This window comes from Bos taurus, chromosome 10 (genome assembly GCF_002263795.3).
Source record: "Bos taurus isolate L1 Dominette 01449 registration number 42190680 breed Hereford chromosome 10, ARS-UCD2.0, whole genome shotgun sequence".
In the NCBI taxonomy this organism is placed as follows: domain Eukaryota; kingdom Metazoa; phylum Chordata; class Mammalia; order Artiodactyla; family Bovidae; genus Bos; species Bos taurus.
The window spans coordinates 67,657,283-67,680,324 of NC_037337.1; the positions used below are offsets into that span (position 1 = coordinate 67,657,283).

Here is a 23,042-nt window from a genome sequence, read left to right on the forward strand (position 1 = left end):
TTTTAATTTAAATTATGTGGATAATTACAATGATTTGAGAATCAGAAATCCAGTGTTTATTGGAAGACTATTATTGTCAAGTAACAAATCCTCTTTTACAATAACCTTGATTATAAATAAACTTATCCTATGAGAAAAATCGCAGCATCATCTTTCAGGATTTGAAATAGCTCCACTGGAATTCCATCACCTCCACTAGCTTTGTTCGTAGTGATGCTTTCTAAGGCCCACTGGACTTCACATTCCCGGATGTCTGGCTCTAGGTCAGTGATCACACCATCGTGATTATCTGGATCATGAAGATCTTTTTTGTACAGTTCTTCTATGTATTCTTGCCACCTCTTCTTAATATCTTCTGCTTCTGTTAGGTCCATACCATTTCTGTCCTTTATTGAGCCCATCTTTGCATGAAATGTTCCCTTGGTATCTCTAATTTTCTTGAAGAGATCCCTAGTCTTTCCCATTCTGTTGTTTTCCTCTATTTCTTTGCATTGATCGCTGAGGAAGGCTTTCTTATCTCTTCTTGCTATTCTTTGGAACTCTGCATTCAGATGTTTATATTTTTCCTTTTCTCCTTTGCTTTTCGCTTCTCTTCTTTTCACAGCTATTTGTAAGCCCTCCCCAGACAGCCATTTTGCTTTTCTGCATTTCTTTTCCATGGGGATGGTCTGGATCCCTGTCTCCTGTACAATGTCACGAACCTCATTCCATAGTTCATCAAGCACTCTATCAGATCTGTATCTTGTCACCCTGCTTATTTAACTTCTATGCAGAGTACATCGTGAGAAACGCTGGACTGGAAGAAACACAAACTGGAATCAAGATTGCCGGGAGAAATATCAATAACCTCAGATATGCTGATGATACCACCCTTATGGCAGAAAGTGAAGAGGAACTCAAAAGTCTCTTGATGAAAGTGAAAGTGGAGGGTGAAAAAGTTAGCTTAAAGCTCCACATTAAGAAAACTAAGATCATGGCATCCAGTCCCATCACTTCATGGGAAATAGATGGGGAAACAGTGGAAACAGTGTCAGACTTTATTTTTGGGGGCTCCAAAATCACTGCAGATGGTGATTTCAGCCATGAAATTCAAAGACGCTTACTCCTTGGAAGGAAAGTTATGACCAACCTAGATAGCATATTCAAAAGCAGAGACATTACTTTGCCAACAAAGGTCCGTCTAGTCAAGGCTATGGTTTTTCCTGTCGTCATGTATGGATGTGAGAGTTGGACTGTGAAGAAGGCTGAGCGCCGAAGAATTGATGCTTTTGAACTGTGGTGTTGGAGAAGACTCTTGAGAGTCCCTTGGACTGCAAGGAGATCCAACCAGTCCATTCTGAAGGAGATCAGCCTTCAGATTTCTTTGGAGGGAATGATGCTGAAGCTGAAACTCCAGTACTTTGGCCACTTCATGCAAAGAGCTGACTCATTGGAAAAGATTCTGATGCTGGGAGGGATTGGGGGCAGGAGGAGAAGGGGACGCCAGAGGATGAGATGGCTGGATGGCATCACTGACTCGATGGACGTGAGTCTCAGTGAACTCCGGGAGTTGGTGATGGACAGAGAGGCCTGGTGTGCTGCAATTCATGGGGTCGCAAAGAGTTGGATACGACTGAGCAACTCAACTGAACTGATGAGAAAAATATTTTTCAGTGTGACACAGTGAGATTAACCAAATATAATGTGAAGCTTATTTTGTCAATTTAATTATTTGGTTTTTTGTTAAAAAAAAAAAAAAAACTGATACTAGTTTTAGGCATGCAACATAATGATTTGACATTTGTATGTATTGCAAAGTGATCTACGTAATAAGCCTATGAACATCTGTCACCATAGTTACAATTTCTTTTCTTATGATGAGAATCTTATGACCTATATCCTCTTAGCAACTTTCAAATATACAACACAGTATTATTAACCACAGTCACCATGTTGCTTATTACATCCCCAGACCATACTTACTTTGTAACTGGAAGTTTGTAACTTTTGACAACCTTTACACATTTCACTCACCCATACAAGCAAAATTTTTAGAGGATTTTACATTTCTGATTTTTAATTTTCAGTTAAAAATCTAGCCACATTTCTTTTTTTTTTTTTAATTTTTAACTGGAGTATAATTACTTTACAATGTTGTATTAGTTTCTGCTGTACAACATAGCCACATTTCTTTACTTCGGTATAACTTTCTTTTTTAAGGTTAAGGAACCATAGCACTGATTATAAACCAAGGCACTGGGGCCTCAAAATGGTGACTCTTTTCTATAGACCCTATAAGGTACTACACTAGACACTGTCAGAAACATTAGAGTACTTAGTTCTTAAAACTACTCTTATGTAGGTATTATGTGTTGGAGATGGGAAAACAAATTCATAACTTGCCCAAGGTTATATAGCTAATAGGACAATATTCAGACTCAGGCCTAACTGAATTCAGAGTCAATACAGTTCACCCAACTCCATCCTCTCTTAGACATGAAGGTTTCTGTCAGCTGTGTTTCTATCACTTTTCTCTATTTCATGTTAACCAAATTATGCTTTCTCTAACTATAAAACTCTGAGGATAAGACACCTGAAAAACAACAAGTAAAGCCTCCTGATGCTTCTTTATGGTTCAGGAGGTTTTAAGACACATGGCGAGTCAACTTCTTGAAGCAGTTCTATATGCTTAATTTCCATTTTATGAAAGTAGCAATGAGATTTTCAAAGTATCTAGAGATAAACAGATGTTTATACTCTACCTTGTCAGGTTTTGTTCCTATCTTTTTGGCAGGTTTTCCTTGATTTGGTGCTTTTCTGTCTGCTTCATTATCTAAAATAAAAGTGAAATAAGACACCCATTTTGACTAGATAAAAAAATGCTGCATTAAAAGTACAAGTCAAAAAAAAAAAGTACTAGGTAATTTGGGAAAGGAAAAAAGGCTTAATAGAAATGTACAGTTTAAGGGACATTATGATTAAAAATCATATTAGAAAATAGGATAAAAACAGATGAAATTTCCTGTTTCACGTATAGGCCATCTGTTTTCAAAACAAAACAAAAGAAAACAAAAGGTGTTAAGGTATTTTACCTTTTGCCTCTAAATATAAAATACATATTTACTATAGAAAATTAGAAAAAATTATAAAAAGCACAAAACCAAAAATTTTTCTAAAGTTTACATTACTTCAGTGGTAATCACTGTTGACACTTCAGAATATGTTTTTCCAAAGTTCACATTCACATACATATTTCATTATAGAATTTCAATCATACTGTTCAGGGTTTTACCTGTTTCTCTTCGCCCACTTAATATCATTAACCATGTCATTAAGTGTTTTTTCACACCTTGTTCTTAAATAATTACACTTCAATCCACCAAATGGATGGACTGTAATTTATTGGGGCTATTAATTTTTCACTTTGAAAAATTTCAACATTTGAGCATCCACTGTGTGCTGACAGGATATCGGGGCACAAAACCTGTCTTCAAGAGTTAGAATCTCCCATTTCCTTCTGTCCTATTCAAAGAAGTATATAATTATCTTAAAAACTGAACACAAAAACCCTCAAGGATCACAACATAATCCTAGTTCAGTCACTGATCAAGAAATTGTTCTTACCATTAACAGCCCTTGACTCTGGCTTTCTTGCTGCTGTAGACGGGATTTCTTTGACAATCTGCTTTGCTGCTTGAGTAGATGATCGAGTCATTCTCACCGGCAGCATTACAGGTTGTACAGCTGCGGGAAAAAAAATAAAACCGAACGCTTTTGGTGGTTTTAAATTATTGTGGCAATATCAGAACTTACAAAAATTGCTAATACTTCTACCTTTTTTCTCTTTGTCCAACACTTTCTTCTCAGAAGTCTGTCTTTGACCAGGTCGGATTGCTCGAACATCAATCCCATTACCACTCTATTTAAAAGATAAGGTATAAATTAGGTGATTTAACTGCATAATGAACCAAACCACCACATTTTTAAGGTGTAAACTGACATTTGAAATCTGATACTGTAAACGAACCAGCAAAAAATCCACTACCCTAAATGAGATGAAGAAACAAGTTTTCCATTACATAAATTTCCTAACAAACTTTTTCAGAATCCCAGAATTTAGAAAAACCATTAAAAAAATAACTGACTATAATCTTCTGAGACTCCTTAAACACAACAGGTATCTTTTTATCTAGAAAATTCCTCCCCTGGAAGACAGCTCTTCCCCACAACTCACTCATCTACTTCTTGAAAGACTGCATTTAAACTGCCACCAACTCAGTGAGGCATGATCAAAATTCTCCCCTACAGCTACTCCAAAACTCTCCATCTCCATTCTTTCTTTCATCTCCCCCATACTTTTGACCATCTGACACACTACATGGTTCTTTTTTTTTTTTTAACACTATCTCTTATGTAGAGTCCTTGAAAACAGGAAATTTTGTTTGTTTTCTTCACTATTATATCCTAGAGCCTAGAGGAATGTGACAGTCACTCAAATTCAGTTAACTACAGCTTCCTCACCTGACAAAGAAGCACACTACTTTTCTCCCTGACCACTTGACTTTAGTAATCCTCCTAGTAACTTTATCCATAGCAGTGTTTTGAAGACCCTTAAAAAATTTATAAAACTCACCCTATGTGCTTTATCGGAGAAGGCAATGGCACCCCACTCCAGTACTTTTGCCTAGAAAATACCATGGAAGGAGGAGCCTGGTAGGCTGCAGTCCATGGGGTCGCTAGAGTCGGACACGACTGAGTGACTTCACTTTCACTTTTCACTTTCATGCATTGGAGAAGGAAATGGCAACCCACTCCAGTGTTCTTGCCTGGAGAATCCCAGGGACGGGGGAGCCTGGTGGGCTGCCGTCTATGGGGTCGCACAGAGTTGGACACGACTGAAGTGACTTAGCATAGCATAGCATGTGCTTTATATTTCTACTTGTGCTTTATGGTGACATGGGATACATAATAAAAGCCCAGTAAATAAAAAAGAATGTGTCAGAGTTTAGTATAGATCTCATAAAGGACATCTGTGCAAAATATTTTAAGCGACTGTTTCCTTGGCATATAGCCAAATCTGCTATGTCATCATATAGTAGCATCTATTTTGGTATTATTAACTCTGGTAAAATAATCATTATTGCTTAAAGCTGATATTAAATTAAAAATAAATTTACTTACTCAGAAAAAAAAGTACAGTTTGTCATTTTAGTAACAGTGACCTACTAAACTACCAACTATACCTTAGTCAGCTCCATTTGGTTTCTGGCCTTTGACCTTGTAATCCGTACAGAAGATGGAACATCCTTAAAATAGTCAAAAGAAGATAAAGTTTAAAAAATATATTAAATAAAGTGCAAAATTTATTTCCATGTCTCATGAAATAAAGCTCCCGTTTTATATATTTATTTTTGAGCGGCTGCACAGCATGCCATGTGGGATCTTAGTTCCCTGACCAGGGGTCAAACCCTCACCTCCTGAATTGGAAGATCGGAGTCTTAATCCCTGGACTGCCAGGGAAGTCCAAAGTTCTCATTTTAAAGTTATAAATAAAAAATATTTATATTTTAAATTTATATTTTTATATTAATCATTTACAGCTAAAAGATACTTGCTAACTTACTGTTTTGTTTTAACTTTTGTGGGGTTTTTTGGCCATGCTGCACAGCTTGCAGGAACTTAGCTCCCTGAAAAGAGATTGTATTTCACCAGCTCCAGCAGTGAAAGCACTGAGTTCTAACCACTGGACTGCCAGGGAACTCCCTAAATTACTGTTTTTTTTTCTGGTTCTGGTTTGATTTAAAATATGTTTAATTTAATAGCTTCAAAACTTACTCATATTTTTCAATGAGGAAAGAGAAGAAATTTCAAAGCATATTTTCCAAGTTATTAGGATCCTCATTAGTATGATTAGCTGGACATATTTGGAATGGGGTAGATGAACAAACTGGGAAGACTCCCTGGAGTAGGAAATGGCAACCTGCTCCAGTGTTCTTGTCTGGAAAATTCCATGGACAGAGGAGCCTGGAGGACGACAATCCATGGGGTCATAAAGAGTCGCACACAGCTGAGCGACTGAGCACACAGATGAATAAACTTGAGTATTAGGATCTTTTTTTTTCTGTTTATGAAAAGATACTGTACAGCTTACTTCCCTAGCTTTGACAATTTGCCTTCAAATCTCATGATTACACAGCTGTTCATTGTCAGTAAGAAAATGGAGACCTGATCAAAAAGTGTGGGAAAAATTGAGGAGAAAGGCTGATTAAAAAATTATAAGGTATTTATCAACTCTATAAAATTTCTTAAGAAGCATAATCAGACTTCTCTAGATGAGAAGTCATTTTTCTTCTCCAAATCTCAATGAAAACCTAGTGCTAAAGAAATTAGGCTTTTCTTAACAGTACTTAAAGGGATTAAAATTCAGCAATGGCTATTGCCTGAACAAAATGAAGAACAATTATTGACTCCTCACTGAATCATACTATTTAACACAATATTTCTTATCATATTTTAAAAGTTGTTTACGGTGTAGACCAATGAATGGCATCCTATATATTCTTGAAAAGACAGCTTGAATCTAATCCCTTCCAAGATGTCCTCTCTGATGTTCCTCCAATGCAAACAGTCTCTCCTTCCTCTAATATATAGAACATATTTATCTATATCTTTCCACTTGCACTACATTCTATTAATTTTGGTCTCTTCTACATTATCCTAAGATCATACAGAGTAAATAATCAAAGATCTGTCAAATGAATTATTGAGATTCATGAGGCCTAAAAAAGCAGCAGTATCTTGGGGCTTTATATTGTTCAATTCTTACTTAAATCAGGAATGAGTATATAGTCAATGAGTTTATTTATATGTATCTTTAAATTGCAAACCACCAACGACTACCTAATCTACAGTCCAACTGATCTGTTCAAATTTCATCTTTTTTTGTTTAAGTTTTAAATTTACTTTTTAATTGGAGGAAAAATTGCTTTCAAATGTTGTTGGTTTCTGCCATACAACAACCCTAATTATATATACACATATATATATATCTCCTCTCCCTCGTGAGCCTCCCTTCTCTGCCCCCATGCCACTCCCTCTAGGTCATCACAGCACGCCTGGCTGGGCTCCCTGGGTTATACAGCAACTCCCCACCAGCTATCTGTTTCACACGTGACAGTGTATATATGTCAATGCTACTTTCTCAATTCATCCCAGCCTCTCCTTCCCCTGCTGCGTCCACAAGTCTGTTCTCTACATCTGTGTCTCCAATTCTGCCCAGCAAACAGGTTCATCAGTACCATTTTTCTAGATTCCATATAAATGCATTAATATATGTTTTCTCTTTCTGACTTACTTCATTCTGTATAACAGGCTCTTGTTACCTCACTACCACTGACTCAAATCTACCCCTTTTTATGGCTGAGTAATATTTCATTGTATATACATGTACCACATTTTCTTTATCTGTCAATGGACATCTAAGTTGCGTCGTGCCTATTGTAAATAGTGCTGCAATGAACACTGGGGTATATGTCAAACTTCATCCTTGACTTACTCATTATTCTCTTTACATCACCCCTCCCTTTAGCATTTATTCTCTTGCCATTTGATCAGTCCTTTTCAACCTATCGCTGCCCACTTGAACCTGTTCTCTAGACCTCACTCAGATAATTGTACATATTCTTACTGGAGTGGTTTCATTTAGTCCTACAACTTAAACTCCTAATATCACATCCTAAATCCACATCTTAGTATGAATCTCTAGCCTGATTTCCAAATAGGATTTTTTTGAAAGGTTATTAATATTCACCCACTTACGCTTATTCCTTTTCCTGCCTTCCTCATCTCTATTAGCAGTAGCAAAGTTTGTAATATTATGTTTTCCCATACATTCTTTCTTTAAAATTTATTTTTAATCGGAAGGTAACTGCTTTACATTGCTGTGTTGGTTTCTGCCATACAACATGAATCAGCTATATGTATATGCATATCCCCTTCCTCTTAAGCCTCCCTCCCACCCCACTCTCCCGTCCAGCCCCTAGTTTTCACCAAGCACCAGGCTGGCTCCCTGTGTTACACAGCAACCTCCTACTAGCTATCTATTTCACACATGGTAATGTATATATTGCAATGCTCCTCTCTCAATTCATCCCCCCTTTTCCCCTGCTGTATCCACAGTCTGTTCTCTGCATCTGCATCTCTATTCCTGCCCTGAAAATAGGTTCATCCGTATTATTTTTCTAGCAATCCCCTTAATGGGCATATACCCTGAGAAAACTATAATTCAGAAAGACACATGTACCCCAGTATTCACTGAAGCACTTAATTACAACAGCCAGGACATGAAAGCAACCTAGATGTCCATTGACAATGAATGGATTAAGAAGTTATGGTACCTACATACAATGAAATATTACTCAATCATAAAATAAACAGGAATTTGAGTTAGTTGAACTGAGGTGGACAAACCTAGAGCCTTTTATAAAACTTGTATTATTGCTCAAACTATTATCTTCAGAACAGTCATCTTTAACTCTTCAACTTCCTTTACCCCTCACTACTTACTTGAGGTCACCAGTCCTGTCAAATTTATCTCTTAAGATGTCTTACATGACACCTGTTAGAAAGGCCATTATCAAAAAGACAAGAAATAATAAGCGTTGGTGAGGATATGGAGAAAAGGGAGCCCTACTACACTGTTGTTAATGTAAATTGGTGCAGCCTGTATGGAAAACAGTATGGAAGATCCTCAAAAAATTAAAACTAGAACTATCATATGATCCAGCATTTCCAATTCTGGGTACTTATCCAAAGAAAATGAAAACACTGACTCAAAAAGATATATGTACCCCCATGTACACTGCAGCATTATTTATAATAGCCAAGTGTCCATCAATGGATGAGTGAATAAAGAAACTAATAGTCCATTTGTGTGTGTTTTTATTATTATTCAGCCATGAAAAAAGAAGGAAATGTTGCCTTTTGTGACAACATGAATGGACATTGAGGGCATTATGCTAAGTGAAATAAGTCAGACAAAGACAAATACCGTATGATCTTACTTATATTTGGAAGTTTAAACAAATAAGCCAGAGAAAGACAAATACCATATGACCTTACTTATATTTGGAAGTTTAAACAAATAATAATAAAAAACCCAACCTCCTAAATAAAGGACAGACTGGTAGGGGACTTCCCTGAGGGTGCAGTGGCTAAGACTCTGTGTTCCCAATGGAGAGGGCCCAGGTGCGATCCCTGGTCGGGGAACTAGATCTGGCATGCTACCGGTAAGACTTGGAATATCACAACTAAAGATCCCACATGCCACAACAAAGATCAACAACCCTGCATATGCCATAACTAAAGACCCAGTGCAGCCAAATAAATTAAACTAAACTTAAAAAAACAAACAAAAACCAGACTGGTGGTTGCCAGAGGTGCAGGTTGGGCAAAAAGGGTGAATATAGTCAAAAAGTACAAACTTCGAGTTTTAAAAATAAGTCAGTCCTGGGAATATAGTATTCAGCATGGTGACAACAGTTAATAATACTATACTGTACGTTTGAACATTGTCAGGAGTAGACCTTAAATGTTCTCATCACGAGAAAAAAATTTGTTTAACTATGTGTGGTGATAGATGTTAACTAGACTAATTACCGTGGTCATCTTATAACTTATACAAATAATGACTCATTATGTTGCACACCTGAAATTAATGTCAATTATATCTCAGGAAAAAAGATGTCTTAAACCTATTTCTTGTTTTTAAACCAATGGCCCAGTCCACTTATCTCTTTTCACCTAATCTATGTATAGAGAATAGTCATAATATATGATTCACAACTGGTCTTTCCATCTATAAAAGCTTGCCTTTCTAGACTATAATCCTTAAGGCAAGGTAATCTTCCTGAATATTAGTTTGATAATGGTACAATCTCATTTATAAGCCTCCCTTAACTCTGCATATCCTATAAGGTAAACACCAAATACTCTGGCACAGCATTCACTGTTTAGCCTGACTCTACCAGGTTTTTTCCAATCTCTCCCCTGGTTTTATCCAATCTCAACCTACCAGCAGTTACATCAAGAGACTCTGTTTTCATCTTCAGTGTTACTATTATGTCATTCCCACCCCTATCAACTAGGGGACTCAGGGAAATGATTATTTTAGTCATCTAATCTCTTAAAGAAAATACCAGTTAAAAGCAACTATTTCTCTGTATCAAGTTAGGATACTAACCTTTTTTGGCTCAGCTTTCATAGCATTCTGGTTTGAGAAAAGAAAACAAGGCATATCAGGTTTATAAAGACCCACTTTAAATACTCCTCGTTTAGTTTTCTCTCTCTGCTCTTTCAATTTTTGAAGTTGTTTTTCTTCTTTGTATTTTTGGAGCATCTGTTTTCGTTGATCAAAGACAACAGTTTTTGTTGACTCTAAGTAGGAAAAAAGAAAAAACAGTATATAAAATATTTCAGATAGAAAGTTAGGCAAATATCTTAACTTCTAACTTCAACTGTTGCTAAGAAGTGCTTTTAGTAACTTCTTGTTAATTCCTTAGCACTTCAATTTATTTCCACCTCTGTTTTAATATTCCTATTTCTTTTGACTTCACTTGTTCAAATATCTGATTGCTTGCTATGTCTAGGGATGTATTAGTTCACTTTTAAATTAATTAACTTCTATGATACCAGACTCCAAGCTAACGTCCAGTGATTCTCACCTCCTGGCAGTCATGTCTTGTGTCATCCCTGCCATCTGAATAGGGCCGACCTGTGTGACCAAGAAAGTACTGTGGAAATGATGGAGAACAACTCCATGACTATGCAGGTTAGATCCTGGGTTGGGAAGATCCCCTGAAGGAGGGCATGGCAACACACTGCAGCGTTCTTGCCTGGAGAATCCCCATGGACACAGGAGTCTCCAGTCCACAGGGTCACAAACAGACACAACCGAGGCAACTTAGCACATACGCATACACTCTTAGATCACTTGCTCTGGGGGGATGCCAGTGGCCACGTGGAACTGTTAGGAGACTCAGGAAGCCCCATAGAGATGTCCATGTGACAAAGAACTAAGGCCTCCTGCCAAAAGCCAGCATCGACCTGCTGGTCACATGGATGAGTCACTTCAGAAGTGAATCCTTTACAATAATCAAACAGTATGTAGAAGTAGATCTCCAGTCTCAGTCAAGCCCTCAGATGCATCCTGCATAACATCCTGACTGCAGTCTCCAGAACCATCTAGCCAAGCTGCACTTAAATTCCTGACCCACAAAAACTGTGTAAATTAATAAACACTTATTGTTTTAAGCCACTGAATTTTGGGGTAACTAATACTATTTCTTTCTTTTGATATTTAGGCTCCCTGTCAGTTTAGCTCAATTTAGGTTTTCTACATAAATCTTATGTTTCTTTAAACTATGAAGTGTCTTACAATATAATGCTTATTTAATACAATAATGTTTGTTGAAACATTTTTATATGAAAAATATAAGTGGCTACCATGTGTGAGACATTTTTAGTAGGAAGAATAAGTAAGAAAATGTCTGCCCTTGAGGGGCTCAAGGGAACACAGTTTTAAAAAAGAGAATGCCCATTAAAAAGAATCAGTACAACAGCTATCTGGAGAGATCAGGAAATGCTTCCTTAACACAGCATACCTAAAAAGGGTTCAGAGGAATAAGTAAGTGTTTGTCCCCTGGATAAGGATTAAAAATAATCCATACATAACTGCATAACTGAATAAATTTACTACAAAAAGGTATATACTTAAAATGAGGGAAATTTATAGTATATAAATTGGACCTTGATAAAATTGTTAAATAAAAGAAAACCCCAGGCAGAGTACAGAATATGCAAAAACACAGATGATCAAGTGGTCAGTCACCAACAAACCCCTTTATCTTTGACTTCTCTGAAGGTTCCCCTCAGCTCTTGATTGAACTGAAACCTGGCTCTCCCCTGAAGTCACTGCTTCCCTTGTTGTCCTCTCATGAGGCTGACTGTTTTTTCTCCCACACTAGAGTATCACTGCACCTGAAGAGGAGAGATGACCTCATTGTTGGTTTCTGATTATTTCTTCTTCATTTAAAGATCCCAGCTTTACATTTTGTGTCATCAGATCTAACCCAGTATCTCAATCTGTTTCCATGTTTGTTTCTCCTTCCTTGAAGGCTTTAGCTCGTGGCTCACTGTCATTGTCTCCATCACTGTTCTTGCACAAATCTTGATGACTCATCCAGTACCCTAGCTTCTCGATTCTTAGGTGTTCTTTCTTCCAGTGATCTTTCTTCCACTGTATCTCAGGTACCCATTCCCATGATCACACCCATACTAGTACTTCAACCTTTCTCGTGTCATGGCACACATAAAATAACATTCACAGACCACACTGCTTGTGGTCAAATGCAACTAACCAGCCAAAGAGAGAGAGGTCTGATCAACCCAGGCCCTGCCAGAAACTTCAAGGGCTCAGAGGACCAATTTCCTGTCACACCTGTATTCATTCATGAGATAACCAGGCACTTGAGACCTCATTATTACCGATGAATACTATATGTCCTTCATAAGCCCAATTTCAAGAAATCCATTCTCTGATTACCATATCTTATCTTTCCAACAATTCTTTGGCTCCACCAGGACGTACCTACATGCTCCTGATCTACGATCATATTTTCACTGTCTTTCACCTCCCTCACATCAAGTGTTTTCATATCCAATTTAGAGTCCATGATTTATCATCATAATCACTACTTCAACTTTTTGGCCCCTCTCTCACTCTGGCAAAATCCCAATTCCAATTAAAGGCCTCTCTATGTCAACTTTCCACCTGCAATGCACAAATGAATATGGCTGGAACAGCACACAAAATGCATGCTACTTCTTTCCTTTCTACAGTCGACTCTCCATATTCCTGGGTTCCACATCCACAGATTCATCCAACTGCATATGGAAAATATTCAGGAAAAAAAATTCCATGGTATTTCCTAGCACTCCAGTGGTTAAGAATCTGTCCTACAATGCAGGGGATGCAGGTTTGAACCTTGATCAGGGAACTAGATCCTGTATACATGCCACAGCTAAGATCTCTCATGCCCCAAGGAAGATTGAAGATTGAGTGCTATAAGTAAGACTCGGCACTGCCAAACAAATAAATATTTAAAAAACCAAAAGACCATGTATAAGTTGGCAACACCTGAATTTATTTATCTAGCTCAGACTTCTCCTCTGAACTCATCTTGGATATCCAACTACCTTTTCAAAATCTCCTCTTTTACATCTAACACTGAACTCTAACCTTACCACTCCCCCAGTCCTTTACAATTTAGTAAATGGCCACTGCATATTTTTAGGTGCTCAGGCCAAAAACTTTGGAATCATCTTGATTCCTCTTTCTTACTCATCTATATTTATTTATTTAACTTTTTGGCCACTCAGCATGTGGGATCTTAGTTCCCTTACCAGGGATCAAACCCTTACCCCCTGCAGTGGAAGAGTGGAGTTTGAACCATTGAACCTCCAGGGAAGTTCCCTTGACTTCTCTTTCTTCATCAACCCCTACATTGAATCCATTTAGAAATCATATTGGTTCAACCCTCAAAATACATCCAGAATTCAACAAACTATTTTTGCTGCTACCACTCTGGCTTCCCTGGTGGCTCAGACGGTAAAGAATCTGCCTGCAATGCAGGAGACCCAGGTTCAATCCCTGGGTCGGAAGATACCTGGAGAAGGAAATGGCAACCCACTCCAGTATTCTTGCCTGGAGAATTCCAAGGACAGAGGAGCCTAATGAGTTATAGTCCATGGGGTCGCCAAGAGTTGGACATGACTGAGAGACTAACACTTTCACACTTTCGCCACTGTGGTCAACCATGTACTAAATTATTGCAACAGTCTTCAAGCTGGTCTCTCTGTGGCTATGCTTGCCACCCCACAATCTATTCTCAACACAGTAGCCAAAGAGATGCCTTTAAATCGTAAATCAGAGAAACATTCATTAATCCATTAAACATTTCATATTTCAGAGTAAAAGCCAATGTCCTTATAATGATGGCCCTCAGGGCTCTATGGGAACTTGCTTGCTTTCTCCAGCCATGCTTCCTTATTCACCTTCTCTGGAACACACCTGGCTCATCCCTACCTCTGCTGCTGCTGCTAAGTCGCTTCAGTCGTGTCTGACTCTGTGCAACCCCACAGACGGCAGCCCACCAGGCTCCTCGCTCCCTGGGATTCTACAGGCAAGAACACTGGAGTGGGTTGCCATTTCCTTCTCCAATGCATGAAAGTGAAAAGTGAAAGTGAAGTAGTTCAGTCGTGTCCAACTCTTTGTGACCCCGTGGACTGCAGCCTACCAGGCTCCTCCGCCCATGGGATTCTCCAGGCAAGAGTACTGGAGTGTTGCCATTGCCTTCTCTGGCTCCTACCTCTAGGCCTTTGCAAATGAGGAATAAAAAACACTTTAATAGCACACTGACAAAGTTAAATTTAATTTGAAAGATTTTGGCCGAGGAATGAAGTGTTTGAGAGGGTCCGAGTAGAAGCAAAGAGACAACTCAGAAGGCAATAACATCACCTCTTCTCACAGAAAATGTCAGTTTTCTTCAAAGTCCATCTTATTCAGTTCTATGACCCAGTTTTCATTTCCTCTGAACTCCTAACAGATGTTATTCTTTACTCTATCCCCCCTCAACGACCAACCCACTTTCTTTGATCTTCAAACATAAACCATCACTTCATCTCAAAAACAAAAACGCTACAATATATTAATCCAATTCTTTTCTCTCACTTTCTTTTAGAATCACAAAAATGACAAATCTAGAAGAAATAGTTTTAGGCCACCCCTCCCTATTACAGAAGCAATTAACCTTTATATGTTGAGTGTCTCGTGCGTGTCAAACATTACACTGGTTCTGGAAAAATGATAAAAACTGAAGCAGTGAACACTTAGAACAATGTGACATCTCATTTCTCTATAAAACTTCTAAGACTTTATCTCTCTCTGCCATTTCTTCAAACTTTATCTTTGCTTTGTTTCACTGCAATCTAGCTCCTAGTACCTGCTATATAAACACAACTAAATAGGAGTCCAATGACTCATTCTGCAAATGCATGACACTTTCCAGTTCTCTTCCTTCTATTCTATAGTATCCCTTGCCTTCTAACACTCATTTTTATTATCTTTATCTTTTGCTGAGATCATTCCTTTCTTTTTGAATTGGTTCTTCCCCTCCTAACCACCCTAAATCCATCTAGGCAAACTACAGGGATGAATACTTTGATTTAGTATCCTTACCTTTTGGATACTTCAATCAAGTATATCCATATTTTTTTAGTTGCAGCATGCATATTCTCATCGGTTATATTTTTATATAACCCTTATTAACTTATCTTGTTAATGTTTATCTTACCTAAGCTCTAGAAGTAAGAAATTAGGATTCCTATAAGGCCATATAGGTAAAAAATGTTATAATACTCCATAGGTGAATGGCATTAGCCTAGATAGGGACGTTCAGTCTTTGCTTGAAATAGGAAGTACTTAATTGTAGAAACGGAGAAGGCCATGGCAACCCACTCCAGTACTCTTGCCTGGAAAATCCCATGGACGGAGGAGCCTGGTAGGCTGCAGTCCATGGGGTCGAGAAGAGTCAGACACAGCTGAGCGACTTCACTTTCACTTTTCACTTTCATGCATTGGAGAAGGAAATGGCAACCCACTCCAGTGTTCTTGCCTGGAGAATCCCAGGGAGGGGGGAGCCTGGTGGGCTGCCGTCTATGGGGTCGCACAGAGTCGGACACGACTGATGTGACTTAGCAGCAGCAGCAATTGTAGAAAACACAGTTATTTAGAATGTTATTTCAAAACTCCATTCTTCTGGTCAGGGTTTTTTTAAACCTCAGATATTAAACCACTTTTCTGAGGTAATAATACTCTCAGATATTACTCTTCAAAACACTTGAAATTACAATCAACCTCTACTTACTTGGCTTGATACTGGCCTTTTCTGGAACAAGCTCTTGAGATGTCTCATCTAATTCAAGAAGACTTCTACTTTCCAAGGTTGGAATGTTGACATCTTTCAAACCAAAGTGTCTATTTCGTTCATATTCCTTATGTCTGTTTTCTTTCTGAGACAGTGATTTTCTATGAGCAATTTTAGTTCTAATCATGTCAGTACTTAAATCCTTTCTGTGCCGACTGGCAAAATGTGATGAAGACATCCTGTCAGGAAAAAGAGAGAAAGACCAACTTACGTGGAATTTCATTTTATATTTTAAAAACTTAAGATTCCAGTTCACTTCCTACACCACTTCAGAGCTTTCTGAAATAAAAATGTTAAAATACAAAATGGAATATACATGTGAGTTAAGAGTGGGAAGAAAGTTATCAAAAGAGAAGATACTACAAACTATTTTGGGGTTCTGAATAGGAACCTGTTTGACAGGTGAAGTGAAGTCCAGGAAGCCAAGGTCTGGAATATAAACAAGAGATTCTAGGCTTACCATAGAGAACACTGCAAAATGTATGAAGTAAAGGTGAAAATAGGGAAAAGTAAGTGAAGGACAGTATACAGAATAGTTGCCTTAACCTTCCCCTGATGATGAATGCTCAAAATTCTCCAAGCCAGGCTTCAGCAATATGTGAACCGTGAACTTCCTGATGTTCAAGCTGGTTTTAGAAAAGGCAGAGGAACCAGAGATCAAATTGCCAACATCCGCTGGATCATAGAAAAAGCAAGAAAGTTCCAGAAAAACATCTATTTCTGCTTTATTGACTATGCCAAAGCCTTTGACTGTGTGGATCACAATAAACTGTGGAAAATTCTGAAAGAGAGGGGAATACCAGACCACCTGATCTGCCTCTTGAGAAATTTGTATGCAGGTCAGGAAACAACAGTTAGAAGTGGACATGGAACAACAGACTGGTTCCAAATAGGAAAAGGAGTTCGTCAAGGCTGTATCTTGTCACCCTGTTTATTTAACTTATATGCAGGGTACATCATGAGAAACGCTGGACTGGAAGAAACACAAGCTGGAATCAAGATTGCCGGGAGAAATATCAATCACCTCAGATATGCAGATGACACCACCCTTATGGCAGAAAGTGAAGAGGAACTCAAAAGCCTCTTGATGGAAGTGAAAGTGGAGAGTGAAAAAGTTGGCTTAAAGCTCAACATTCAGAAAACTAAGATCATGGCATCTGGTCCCATCACTTCATGGGAAATAGACGGGGAAACAGTGGAAACAGTGTCAGACTTTATTTTTTTGGGCTCCAAAATCACTGCAGATGGTGACTGCAGCCATGAAATTAAAAGACGCTTACTCCTTGGAAGGAAAGTTATGACCAACCTAGATAGCATATTCAAAAGCAGAGACATTACTTTGCCAACAAAGGTCCGTCTAGTCAAGGCTATGGTTTTTCCAGTGGTCATGTATGGATGTGAGAGTTGGACTGTGAAGGCGGCTGAGCGCCGAAGAATTGATGCTTTTGAACTGTGGTGTTGGAGAAGACTCTTGAGAGTCCCTTAGACTGCAAGGAGATCCAACCAGTCCATTCTGAAGGAGATCAGCCCTGGGATTTCTTTGGAAGGAATGATGCTAAAGCTGAAACTCCAGTACTTTGGCCACCTCATGCAAAGAGTTGACTCACTGGAAAAGACTCTGATGCTGGGAGGCATTGGGGGCAAGAGGAGAAGGGGACAACAGAGGATGAGATGGCTGGATGGCATCATCAACTCGATGGACGTGAGTTTGAGTGAACTCCGGGAGATGGTGATGGACAGGGAGGCCTGGCATGCTGTGATTCATGGGGTCGAAAAGAGTTGGACACGACTGAGCGACTGATCTGATCTGATCCGATGATGAATGCAGGCAGCCTGGCACTTTTTCTCAACCAGAAGACAAAAAAAAAAAAAACAACCCACAAGATGCATATTATATAGTTAGAGAAGATAAATAGGCAGTCAAATATGAGATTGAGAAAAAAGGGTTTCCAGAAGTACCATAATGATTAGAAGGATAACCATATGCTTGCTTTGGTGAGACAGAATAAAATTCTTTTAGCCATACAAGAAGTCATATAGTTTATTTGGCATATACTCTTTTCTTAGAAAGATCCCTGAGAATGTATTGAAGTAAAACAAGAGAGAACAAGAAAGATGATGTCATGGGTTCTAAGAAACTGTGGATCCAAATGAAAGTGAAAGTGAAGTCACTCAGTCCTGTCAGACTTTTTGAGACCCCATCAACTGTAGCCTACCAGGCTCCAACTGAGGAAGAGAATAAAGGAAACTGGAAAATCTAAGAGCCTCACCTAAACAACTAGTGGAGAGAACAACTAAGCCAAACTGGAGAAAAAGGACCAATTCTCCAAAGAGTCTTGCCAATTTAAAAGAAAACGGGGGGGGGAGGGAAGGATGGAACGTCTGTCACTAGGAATTTTAAAAATACATAAGCACACAGTGCTCTTCAACAAGAATAACAAAGAAAGTACCCTAGAAAACTGCACATAAAAATCTGCATAAGAAGTGAGGCAAATTAAAATGCTATTTCAAGCAATCAACAGAGTATAAAATATGAGAATTCATCTGACCTGAATGACTCATTAGAAAACACCCTGATGCTGGGAAAGATTGAAGGCAGGAGAAGCGAACGACAGAGGATGAGATGGTCGGACAGTATCACTAACTCGATGGACATGAGTTTGAGCAAGCTCCAGGAGTTGGTGATGGACAGAAAAACCTCACAAGATGCAGTCCATGGGGTCACAAAGAGTCCGACAGGACTGAGCGACTGAACTGAATGCTAAAAACATTCTCCTTTAAGGGTCCAGAGGAAGTGATAAAGAACTGTGCTTTTTATCAAGAACTCTCCTCTACTATTTTTTTTTTACCACTTCTCACAAATACTATGGAACACTTGCTCTCCTTGCTGCACAGCAGGCCAATGAAGGGGAGACGAAGTGTAGAGGCAAGGACTTTATTCCCCAGAGCTGACCAAGAAGATGGCACACTAATGTCTAGGGTTCTGAACAAAGGCATTTTAGTTTAAAAGTCAAGCAGAGGGGTAGGATTCTCTGAGGCAGGCCATTCTGTATGATTATATATAATAACAAAAGCAACGGAAAAGCAAGTCAAAGAAACAGTTCCAACCTGGAGTCAAAATTGGCTTTTCCTGCAACAATATTAAGCAGTTATTAAAGAAAAAATTAAAATTATGTATTAGTTATTTAAAATACGGCATAGCACTGTATTGTACACAGCAAAGCGAGAAAGGGCTAACACTGAAGGCATATTTTATTATCATCTAAATCCTAAAAGGTAGTATAACTACCCTTATACAGATGAGGTAAATTAACTGCCCACATAAGCACTGTTAAAAGGTAGTGGAGCTGAAATCCCCAGCCCCGCAGCCCGGCTCTTCACACACATTTAAGTTCTCTACCCTTGACTGGAGTTTCTTCCAGCCTGAAAGTCTAGAACGCCTTACTTAGTCTTGCTTGCCTAGGGATTGTCAACCCAAGCGTTTTTAGTTGTCACATAATCTGTAAGGAGCTACTGGAATATAGTTGGGGCCAAATGCCAATTACACCCCGGTGGCGAAATGCTGCTGCTACACAGGTCTTCTCAAAAAATATTAACTCTTCCGGAGGACTGAGTCAACAGCTTCCGGAAGGAGAGGTAATGAGGTCCTAGAAGAAGCTTCCCCCAGGCGAAGTTCAGAGCGTTGCCGCCAGTCCTCGGACCCTTTTATAACTTCTAGAAAGAAGCCAACCGTGTCCTCCTCCAGCTACCCAGCAACTACCTACCTGAGGCAGTTTCTAGCGTTAAACTTCAACCAAACTAAAAGGAACTCTCTGGTCCTGGAAGACCACCGCGCCTCCGAAGAAGGAACGTCTACAGCAAGAATCGACAAAATTCAAACTTCCCGCACAGAGCCGCTGATTGGAGGTATTTTAACCAACACTTCCGGTAAAAGTGCCCGCCTCATCCCCTCGACGAGGCGCGCTATTAGCTCGCTCCTTGCCGTATTTGAATTGATTGAAAGGTTAACGGACCATTCAAAGGGTAGGTGTGAGCGGGCTCTTTGGGCGTGTCCGGGATGCTATATTGACGAAGGGCGGAGCGGTGGAAGGTCTGGGCCGGCTAGGAGCGGGAGTGGCCGGTGGTTGACCGTGGGCTACGCTTGCGTCCGCTCGGCAGCTACCTGGCCCTCGCTGGTATCAGAGAAAGGACAGGATGAAGGAGAAGGGCGTCAGAGTTTGCAGGGCTTTTTGTTGTTGTTTTTTATTTGCAGGACTTTTTAATGTCCTTGTTTAATTACATAAATCAGCTGAACTTAATGAAATATTTTCTTCGCTTAAAGTTTTAAAGGAAGTTTTATTATCGCACCAAATTGCTCGTTAAATCATTATTAGTTTTATTACTTGTTACTTGTCTTTTTTTTCTCATCTACATTAAAAAATAGATATAAAGTAATTACATTCAGAAGCATAGGTTTTTTGAGTGTATAATCTGATGAGTTTTGCTAAATGTAATCAGCTGTGTAACCACCACCCAGTCAGGATATGAGAGCATTTTCATAACTTTTGAGTTCCTCAAGCCCCATTCTAAATCTCCCAGCGTTTAGGTGCTCACTCTTTTGATTTCTGTCACTTTAAAAATAGGAGTGGTAGGTACTCTCCTGTTTGCCTTTCTCTCAGTGTATTGTTTGCAAGATCCATCCTTACCTTTGCATGAATCAGCCCTGTTGTTTTTATTGCTGAATACGATGGTATGATCACTCACCTAGAGCCAGACGTCCTGGAATGTGAAGTCAAGTGGGCCTTAGGAAGCATCACTAGGAACAAACTAGTGATATGATGGAATTCCAGTTGAGCTATTTCAAAACCTAAAAGATGATGCTGTGCAAGTGGTGCACCCAGTATGCCAGCTAATTTGGAAAACTCAGCAGTGGCCACAGGACTGGAAAAGGTCAGTTTTCATTCCAATCCCAAAGAAAGGCAATGCCAAAGAATGCTCAAACTACCGCACAATTGCACTCATCTCAGTATCAGTATCATTTCAGTTCCTCAGTCATGGCTGACTCTTTGCAACCCCATGAACCACAGCACACCAGTCCTCCCTGTCCATCAACAACTCCCAGAGTTTACCCAAACTCATGTCCACTGAGTCAGTGATGCCATCCAACCATCTCATCCTCTGTCGTCCCTTTCTCCTCCTGCCCTCAGTCTTTCCCAGCATCAGAGTCTTTTCAAATGAGTCAGCTCTTCGCATCAGGTAGCCAAAGTATTGGAGTTTCAGCTTCAATATCAGTCCTTCCAATGAACACCCAGGACTGATCTCCTTTAGGATGGACTGGTTGGATCTCCTTGCAGGCCAAGGGACTCTCAAGAGTCTTCTCCAACACCACAGTTCAAAAGCATCAATTCTTCAGCGCTCAGCCTTCTTCACAGTCCAACTCTCACATCCATACATGATCACAGGAAAAACCATAGCCTTGACTAGATGGACCTTTGTTGGCAAAATAATGTCTCTGCTTTTGAATATGCTATCTAGGTTGGTCATAACTTTCCTTCCAAGGAGTAAGCGTCTTTTAATTTCATGGCTGCAGTCACCATCTGCAGTGATTTTGGAGCCCCAGAAAATAAAGTCTGACACTGTTTCCACTGTTTCCCCATCTATTTCCCATGAAGTGATGGGACCGGATGCCATGATCTTCGTTTTCTGAATGTTGAGCTTTAAGCCGACTTTTTCACTTTCCACTTTCACTTTCATCAAGAGGCTTTTTAGTTCCTCTTCACTTTTTGCATAAGGGTGGTGTCATCTGCATATCTGAGGTGATTGATATTTCTCCCGGCAATCTTGATTCCAGCTTGTGTTTCTTCCAGTCCAGCGTTTGATGTACTCTGCATATAAGTTAAATAAACAGGGTGACAAGATACAGCCTTGACGAACTCCTTTTCCTATTTGGAACCAGTCTGTTGTTCCATGTCCACTTCTAACTGTTGTTTCCTGACCTGCATACAAATTTCTCAAGAGGCAGATCAGGTGGTCTGGTATTCCCCTCTCTTTCAGAATTTTCCACAGTTTATTGTGATCCACACAGTCAAAGGCTTTGGCATAGTCAATAAAGCAGAAATAGATGTTTTTCTGGAACTCTCTTGCTTTTTCTATGATCCAGCGGATGTTGGCAATTTGATCTCTGGTTCCTCTGCCTTTTCTAAAACCAGCTTGAACATCAGGAAGTTCACGGTTCACATATTGCTGAAGCCTGGCTTGGAGACTTTTGAGCATTTCTTTACTAGCGTGTGAGATGAGTGCAATTGTGCGGTAGTTTGAGCATTCTTTGGCATTGCCTTTCTTTGGGATTGGAATGAAAACTGACCTTTTCCAGTCCTGTGGCCACTGCTGAGTTTTCCAAATTTGCTGGCATATTGAGTGTAGCACTTTCACAGTATCATCTTTCAGGATTTGGAATAGCTCAACTGGAATACCATCACCTCCACTAGCTTTGTTCGTAGTGATGCTTTCTAAGGCCCACTTAACTTCACATTCCCGGATGTCCGGCTCTAGGTCAGTGATCACACCATCGTGATTATCTGGGTCGTGAAGATCTTTTTTGTACAATTCTTCTGTGTATTCTTGCCATTTCTTCTTCATATCTTCTGCTTCTGTTAGGTCCATACCATTTCTGTCCTTTATCGAGCCCATCTCTGCATGAAATATTCCTTTGGTATCTCTGATTTTCTTGAAGAGATCCCTAGTCTTTCCCATTCTGTTGTTTTCCTCTATTTCTTTGCATTGATCACTGAAGAAGGCTTTCTTATCTCTTCTTGCTGTTCTTTGGAACTCTGCATTCAGATGTGTATATCTTCCCTTTTTCCCTTTGCTTTTCGCTTCTCTTCTTTTCACAGCTATTTGTAAGGCCTCCCCAGACAGCCATTTTGCTTTTTTGCATTTCTTTTCCATGGGGATGGTCTTGATCCCTGTGTCCTGTACAATGTCAGGAACCTCATTCCATAGTTCATCAGGCACTCTATCTATCAGATCTAGGCCCTTAAA

The 23,042-nt window shown here is 39.3% G+C and overlaps 1 protein-coding gene across 4 annotated transcripts in view; it reads right to left on the reverse strand.

Moving 5' to 3' along the window:
• DLGAP5 (DLG associated protein 5) overlaps positions 1-19,909 on the reverse strand; it is a 45,553-nt gene extending 25,644 nt beyond the window's left edge. For 3 of the 4 annotated variants that reach the window (XM_005211807.5, XM_005211806.5, XM_059890307.1), the window contains exons 1-7: positions 19,787-19,909; positions 15,963-16,201; positions 10,220-10,413; positions 5,223-5,285; positions 3,814-3,898; positions 3,604-3,723; positions 2,742-2,812 (exon numbers count right to left, since the gene is read on the reverse strand). In XM_005211807.5, the coding sequence (XP_005211864.1) occupies positions 2,742-2,812; positions 3,604-3,723; positions 3,814-3,898; positions 5,223-5,285; positions 10,220-10,413; positions 15,963-16,200 (771 nt within the window). In that variant the 5' untranslated portion in view covers position 16,201; positions 19,787-19,909. The remainder of the gene's footprint in view (positions 1-2,741; positions 2,813-3,603; positions 3,724-3,813; positions 3,899-5,222; positions 5,286-10,219; positions 10,414-15,962; positions 16,202-19,786) is intronic. The other variant, NM_001076822.2, reaches the window with a different exon arrangement.
• Positions 19,910-23,042: the final 3,133 nt, after the last annotated feature.